General features: G+C 37.8%; 1 protein-coding gene across 1 annotated transcript in view; it reads left to right on the forward strand.

Annotated features, from left to right (window-relative positions):
• cnot6a (CCR4-NOT transcription complex, subunit 6a) overlaps positions 1-7942 on the forward strand; it is a 16473-nt gene extending 8531 nt beyond the window's left edge. The window contains exons 10-12 of the mRNA XM_082141874.1: positions 1642-1875; positions 1959-2161; positions 3997-7942. Coding sequence (XP_081998000.1) covers positions 1642-1875; positions 1959-2161; positions 3997-4209 — 650 coding nt within the window. The 3' untranslated portion in view covers positions 4210-7942. The remainder of the gene's footprint in view (positions 1-1641; positions 1876-1958; positions 2162-3996) is intronic.
• The last annotated feature ends 316 nt before the right edge of the window (positions 7943-8258 follow it).

An 8258-nucleotide genomic window follows, 5' to 3' on the forward strand; every position in this document is an offset into this window, starting at 1 on the left:
ATTTTTGTAACTTTAAATGTTAGGTTTAATTGGTAATTAATTAATTTCAGGGAAGACCATCTAGTGTTATTTTACATTTGATTACTTATTCAATTATTAAACTTAAAGCACTGTTTTTCATTTGTATCTTTATTGCATTTATTTGTGCTACTGCTTGTAATTTGTTTATTTGTTCTCATTTTATTACTGACTGCTTACTTTGTCTTTTTTATAAATGTAATTCAAAGTTTGACATCAGCCTTGTGCTGTGTAAGCTATTGTGCAACAAAATTGCCCTATCGTAAAAACAAACATTTGATCAACATTTAGGTGAGAATTGTAATAAAAAAAATCTTTAAAAAAATGTCCCCCACCACCAACTTACTCAAAAAAAAAAAAAAAATTAAAAAACAAATCCCCCCCAAAAGAATCACTTAAGAGGGGAATTCCCCCCATTTTCCAAAATGAAATTCAAGTCCTGAATTAATGTCTTTTAAGATCCTGATCATCCCTATAAATAATGCTACATGATAAAAAGAAAAAGGAGGCTTCAAATAGACCCCATGATCTGTATTGGTGATGGGGTATCGGCCGATACTGCTTCCTGTGATCGACCTGAAAAAATCCTGATCGGAGCAGCCTTACTGTGTTGACGCTGCCACTGACCAAGAAAGAGCAGTTGTCATATACATAGGTATGAAACAGCTTCACAAACGTCTTTACAATCACACCGTATCGTTATTTCTATTACTGAGATAAGTTTAGTTCCAATATAAACACTGATGTCTATGGTAGCGAATAAAATGGTCATCTTTTGTAAGTAATTCGGTGCTTAAAATAAAACTTATCATTACATCGTTACGCCAGTAGATGGCGACAAGTGACTGTTAAATTTTGTATTTGTCAGTGGATCATTCATTCAAAAGATTCGTTCATCCAGTAATGAAACAAGTGGAGAATTTGATTATTTTTGAATCATTCAAACAGATTATTTATTAAAACTACACATTTTTAATTAGACTGCAGCAATTGAGATTGTCAGAACATCTAGTAAATTACTTTTTGTTATCTGTTCAAAATCATGGGAGAATCGTGATCTCTATTTGAAACAAAAATTGTGGTTCTCAATTTATCCAGAATCATGCAGCTCTAATTGTACATTCTCATTCCTTACACTTACGTTTTTACATTTATCTTTGCTGTCATCTAATTCTCATTTAGTTCATCCTTAAACACTTATTTAGAAAGACTGTTAAATGTAATCTTTAACAAATCTCAAATTGCATTACTTGTAGATTTAATTTTTCATTTAAGTGAATGATATATCATTTTAATATTGTTTGTGGGTAGCAAGGTTATTATTGTTAGCTAAAAATATAAAACAAGACCAAGCCAAGACAACATTTCTCTCATTTAGATTACTTGATATACTAAAATTAAGACAATATATATAAAAATTCATGAGCGTTTAGACAGATTTAAAAAACAAAGAAAAGAAACAAAACTAACTAAAATTTAAAATGATAACCGGAAATATGAAATTCGAAACTAATTCAAAATATTAAGAAATATAATAGTGTCTCATTGATGCTAAGACTCTGATGAGCAAAGACTCTAAGGTTGGACACGTATCTAAAGCAGTGTCTCTCTTTTTCTCCATAGCTGGAAAGTCTCTGCATGGCATGGAGAAACAGCTCCTCCTGGTGGCCAATGCTCATATGCACTGGGACCCCGAGTACTCGGATGTGAAGCTTGTCCAGACTATGATGTTCCTGTCTGAAGTGAAGAACATTGTGGATAAGGCCACTCGCAGTCTGAAGCTGTCCTCAGTTTCTGGGGAACCCAATGCCATCCCTCTCGTCCTGTGCGCTGACCTCAACTCTCTACCTGACTCAGGTATGTATGCCAGTGCCAGAGTGTTTCGAGATTTGATTTTCCTTCTTGCTCTGTTCCTGATGGAGATTTACATGCACACACAGGTGTGGTGGAGTACCTGAGCACAGGTGGTGTGGACAGCACCCACAAGGACTTCAAAGAGCTGCGATACATTGACAGCTTGACCAACTTCAACTGCAACGGCAAGAACGGCACCTCCAGCACCAGGATCACGCACGGCTTCAAGCTGAAGAGTGCCTACGAGAACGGCCTGATGCCTTACACCAACTACACCTTTGACTTTAAGGTTTGTTTTACATTTGTTTTCTAAAACTGTAAAAGGCTAAACTAGGGCTTTCACAGTATCAGTTTTTTCCTGACTTTTTGGCCAAGAGAGTTCATAATATTGTGATACAAATAAATCCTGTATGTGTAATAAATAAATGACTAAATAACAATAATTATAAGGGCTACGGAATCGTGCTGACCATCACGAGAGAGAGAGAGAGAGAGAGTGTGTGTGTAGCTACTTCTACTGTGTTTACGGGAATACTCGGCTTGGCATTTTGAAATATCTGTTTATTTGGCCGTTCAGGCTCGCAACCGGAGACAAAGGCTACTATGCTTGTGCGCTCGGAGCGCGCGCACAGCATCCTGTCAGTAGAATTCAGTTCTGTTTAGCGACTTATCGCGCTTTTAATATTTCTTTTCAATATAAAGCACATCCTGCTCTTTTCTTTCTTATTCATTCATGTTTTATTATTAATAACTTTAAACAGAATCGTCAACTGAAATCTGCGCGGATTATCAACAATACGACACATTTATAGGACATAATAGAGTCTCTGCGGCAAAAGTGAAAGTACCAGCGGCCAGCGGGTGAAATGTTTCGAAATGTCTCTTTGAACAGCAAAGCACCCGTTTCAATAAAAGGATATATTAAAGTTTATATAGCCTACTTTTACATTTTCGCTGCTGTTCTAAAATGATTTTCGCCATCACCTTAAACAAGCTGCAGCTGCTTGAATCCCAGTGCAGGAGCTGTAACTGTTAGGTTACCACAGAAACGTAAGCGGTTAGTTGATTGATGTGGTGACACGTGACACTCGCGAACAGCACTGAACACGCACGTCTTAATTTTTTTATCGTTTGTTGGTAAAGGGTGAGAGACCTTGCGAGCCACATGATTTTTGCCTAAGAGCCAGGTTCCCAACCACTGGTGTACACACGAACACGAACTGCCGTGAGACTGACAGGGTGGGGGGCGTGGCATCGCGATGGTGGCTCACCATCGTGATGTCGGTCAGCCATCACGATGGACGATGATATCGTCCATCGGCACAACCCTACTGTGTTTATGACATGACGATAGTTTTTGTCAAATGAAGCGGAATGCTCACGAAGTGACTTTCAGAGTGGATCTAGGGTCTGGAGAGGAAGTTCATGTATTCGTGTCCTCATAGGCAAAAAACCAGCTTGAGCGTTTCACGTGCTCTTGTGTGTGTGTGGTAAATGAAGTGTGAGTGGATTCATTCACACAGAACATGTAGGATTCGTATTTAATATTCACACACTAATCTATTGCGATTTGATTTCAAGTGTACTGAACAGATATTTTGCGGAAATCATAGCCGTTAAAGTTACTACATGGAGCTTGTGCGTTTTTTTATATATGTTAGTATTGTAATTTTACTGTTCTGTAAAATAGTTAAAAAATAATCATTTTCTATTAATACTTTAATTATAACATGTATTATATACCGTTGCTGTTCCATAAGCGCCACCTACTGTCTGAGAATGAATTTGCCCTTTCATTCAGTCCTATGCATAATTTCTCAAATCTAAAGTCAGAACATTCTGTTTTTCCTTCAAATCCTATCATTACATCTCATTTAAACAACTGCTCATGCTACATGTGTAGCATCTTTGATCATATTTAAAATGCAGTGGTGCCTCTAATTTCAAATGGCTACAGATATTTAGTTTAAGACCAGTTTGGCCTTTAATAAAGCAAATAAACTTGTTATAGAGAAAACATTTGCTTAAAGAAAAATGAGCTTAAGGATTAATCCATATTTAATTTTCATCTTAAAGTTTAAAACCATCAATGGCTCAATTGTAATGTTGTTTTTCTTTTTTCAGGGCATCATTGACTACATCTTCTACTCTCAACCTTTGCTCAACGTGCTTGGTGTACTGGGTCCTCTGGACCCCCACTGGCTCCACGAGAACAGTATCACTGGCTGCCCCCATCCTCACATCCCCTCTGATCACTTCTCCCTGTTTGCACAACTGGAGCTGCTCCTGCCCTACCCGCCTGCTGTCAACGGCATTCATCTGCCTGGTCGCAGGTAGTTCTCCGAGCCAGCAGGGGGAGCTCCGGCCCTTTTGCTCTCTCGGTGGCGAGGGAACGAGGCACGGGCTGTTGTGTATAAATCTGAATCTCTTTGAGGAGATGGGGTATGGCAAACTTTTATTCCCATGGATTTTAACTGAAGCAGACACTTTTGTCAGTCTTATCTATACCACCTCACACACTTTTTCTTTTTGTTTAATTTTCTCCCTCCGTTTTTGGGCACAAGTTACCATTCTGTACTTTTTTTTTTTTTTTCTTTTTTTCAAAACCCTAAGGGCCCAAAGTGATCATGTAAGTTTTACCTTAAGACAGGAAAAAAGTTTGTTTTATATAAATAACTAAATGGCAATATCTTTGAAACATGCAGGGAGTCCAGCTCAAGCGAAATATCATGAAATGCATAATTTGGATCATGCGATTATGAGGCCAGTTTAGAGCGAGCAGCTGAATTTGAAGACAGAAAAAAACGAATTTCACCAGCTTAGGCCAGAGAGTACGATCTCCAGGAGCAACCCTTTAAAAAAGGGCTTTTAATGTGTAAAGAGAGCGGGCCGAACTCTCACGTTTGCACTCAATGGTGCTGAGGCCTCTCCACGGATGATCTGCCTCGCGCTCTAGCTGTACACCAGTGACAGGTTTGCGCGGCCCACCATCACCTACTGGGCCTTTGCCCGTCTCATAATTTAGTCCGTTGGATGCCAGAGCAATTGATGTACCTTTTTTGTTTTTTTTTACTCGTGCTTTTAAGAAAGCAACATTTCAAGAGCCAAAATGGCCTAGTTATGAAGTTGTCAAGCTTCATGTGCCATAGAGCCCTCCTTGAGCTGAGGTGCCCGCAGATCTGGTGCGTACAGCCGAGCAAGAGTTTCAATTAAGGGAAATCATCTGGAAAGGGCCAGCTGTGTTTTAGCAAACGCCAGTGACCGTAGCCTTTGCACCTGAGGGAGTTTAGCAGGAGATCATGTTAAGATGAGAGAATATGCTAGAATGGGCAAAGAAAAGCACATCTCACTCATAGACGGATAAATTAAACCCTCAATGTCACCAGTAGACGTTTCGCCCAGCCAAGACTCCAGTTCACTCCTAATTATTTTTGTTATTTTTAATTATATTTTTTTTCTCTCTCTACATGATTGTATACAAGCAACAAATGTCCTGATCTACTGCATCTATTTTTTTTCTTTCCTTTTTTTTTTTTTGTACGTACACTTTTAGATTTGGATGAAAATGATTGTATTGTAAATGAAAGCGAAATTTCTATCATTTTTAGATGTTCATCCTAATGAACATTCAAAAGACCAGCGTGTGTAAAATAATTTTTTTCAGGTATCTGCTGTGTAAAGTTGCACTTGTCCAGGTTCCCATTTTTATCCAGTGTACCAGTTTTTTTTATTTAATTTTTTTTATTTTGGATGTATTCCACTGAGGCAGATATCTGGTGATGTGGTCCTGTTACCCACTTTGATATTCAAGAACACGTGACATTGTGCCTCACTGATTCGTTTCTCTAAGCGCACTGCCAGTGCTATCAGTGAACACCTGAACAGCCTCAATCTACTTATACAATATCCTCATTTATGTTTTTTTTCTTTTTGGGTGTCTACAATGTCGAGTAAAGTGAGTGTTTCTGCTGTGCCGATCCGGGCTCGTGATCATTCTCATGTAGTTCCACCGTTCCTCCAAAAACATTTATTTTTTCCTTCCATTTGCATCCTCTATTTACTGCCACTTCCTCCCTCTCGACTCAGGCAATTCACTTTAACCGTATATTTTTGCTTGTGTATTTCTCTATTCGTTCGGATCTCGTTCTGTATTTCACTTCCTGCTAGACTACGGTTATCTCCTCGTGTCGTGCCATCTAATGCATTCTGCCACAAGGCCAAGTGTAAAGCTCGATTTACTACTGTAAAGCCTGTTCTCTGACCTGATGAAAACGTATGTGGTGATTTTTGTAGGTTTTCTGCTCTAAACGCAAGGCCAGAGTACCATTCCTGTAGCGCGGTCTGACTTTTAACTTCGTCTACGGTGGCATTGCGATAGCGCTGCGTCGTTTTCTTGCTGCGTGCTCTCAAAGCCAATTTGTTTTTCGTTTCCCCCTCCCTCTCGAATTTGTCATGTTTTAAAAAATCAAATGGATTGACAAGCACTTATTGTAGATCACTGGTGCAGCTACTCATTGCTTTTAAAAAAAAAATGAAAACATACTTTTGCCATGAGGCAGAGGTCAATTTTAATGGCTTTTATCAAGCAAGAGTAAATAGATGAACTGGGGAGGACCATCTTATAGTTCCCCTTTTGGTGTCCCTTTTTATTCCTCACATTATCTGTCCGTTTTGTTTTCTTCTGGTTGTTTTTAATTGGAAGCAACTTGTCTGGTTATATTGGATTGCTGATGGTGTTGTAGTAAAAAGATTTTTGTAAAGTGTGAATAAATAATGTATCACGTTTCCTTTCTTTGACATGAATTGTGTTGATGTGTGTATTATATCTAATAGTTTTTGTCATTTTCATTTTGCTTTTGTTTTGTAATACTCAAAACCAAATTTTTTGTAAAAATGTTGGCACACTGAATTATAGATTTATATTGTTGCTAACCTTCACTTCAAGAAACTTTTGAGAAAAAGATACGTCAATGAAATCGTAAAGTCACAGAGAAATAAAGAGCTGTCATTTTGTCACCAAACAATTCCAACTTTGACCCTGAGCTTTATGTGGCATTTCACCTGGTTTGAGAGCCAGTTAGTTTAAAGCGTGCAAATGTGTTTGGGTTGTGGCAAGAATAGCAGTCTCTCTCTCGATCTTTCTTTCTTTCTTTCTTTCTTTCTTTCTTTCTTTCTTTCTTTCTTTCTTTCTTTCTTTCTTTCTTTCTTTCTTTCTATCTCTCTCTTATTTTTTTTATTTTTTTTTAGGTGTTTTCTTGCTACCGCTCTCCAGGAGAAAGTAAGGCTGAGTAGGATGAGATGAGACTTTCTTTTTTTACAAGTGTTCTTCTCCCTCCTTGTGTTCTGTGCACATCTCAGTGTCACTGATCTCTGAAAAACAGTCACTAATAATAAATTGTGCATGTTTAGATATTGTTGCCATCACCATATTGTTTAGAGACGTTTTTGTTTCCTTTGGGTCAAAGACGATGGTTTCAGGTGGTGTCTTGTGCACGACAAGCAAAAACGGCATAATGCTAATCACGTCAACATGCTCAACTTGGCAATAATTGCTTGCATCCATCCCCCCCTTTTCTGATCCACTTGAGACCATAGAAATCCTTTTAATTTCCTTTTCCTGTTTCATAGTCGACTTTTCTCTGTCAGTAGGGGTAGTAGTTCAATGGTCAGGATTGTGGTTGAATCAGCTGAGAGTCAATAAGTATTTAGGTAATGTCACTATATAATGCACTGGACCAACTCTTGTTTACCATTTATGGAATACCAGCATAACACTTGCACAATGTTTCAAATAAGAATGTTGCATATATATATATAAATAAATACATATATATGGTAAAAGATTATAGATATTTAATAATAGAAAATCAAATAATGGCAGCTGTTTTTAATTCAATATTAAGTGTTGGGGATAAAAACCTAATGGTAAACAAGCGTTTTGGATTTCACTGTTTCTCCAGTTCTCTTGGTTCTCTGAGTAGTGATGTGTTTATAACAGGGTCAGCTTGTTTCCTTTACACCTATGTATTTTTTTCCTACTCATGGTTAAATAAATTCTATATCTGTTTCAGTCTTGGTGTTTTGTGTTTATTCTTAGATTCGATTGAAATGTTAGAGCACCTGTAGGTTACAACGCATGCAACAGAAATTTCCTTTGAGTCAATTCCTTTAGCATTAAAGGGTTAGTTCACCCAAAAAATGAAAATTCTGTCATTAATTACTCAACCTTATGTCGTTTCAAACCCATAAGCCCTTTGTTCATCTTAGGAACACAAATTAAGATATTTTTGATGAAATCTGAGAGCTTTCTGATCCCTCTGTAGACGGCAACGTACCACTTTCAAGGCCCAGAAAGTTAGTAAAGACAATGTTAAAATAGGCCATGT

The sequence above is a fragment of the Leuciscus leuciscus genome (genome assembly GCF_965113295.1).
Source record: "Leuciscus leuciscus genome assembly, chromosome: 16".
Classification (NCBI taxonomy): domain Eukaryota; kingdom Metazoa; phylum Chordata; class Actinopteri; order Cypriniformes; family Leuciscidae; genus Leuciscus; species Leuciscus leuciscus.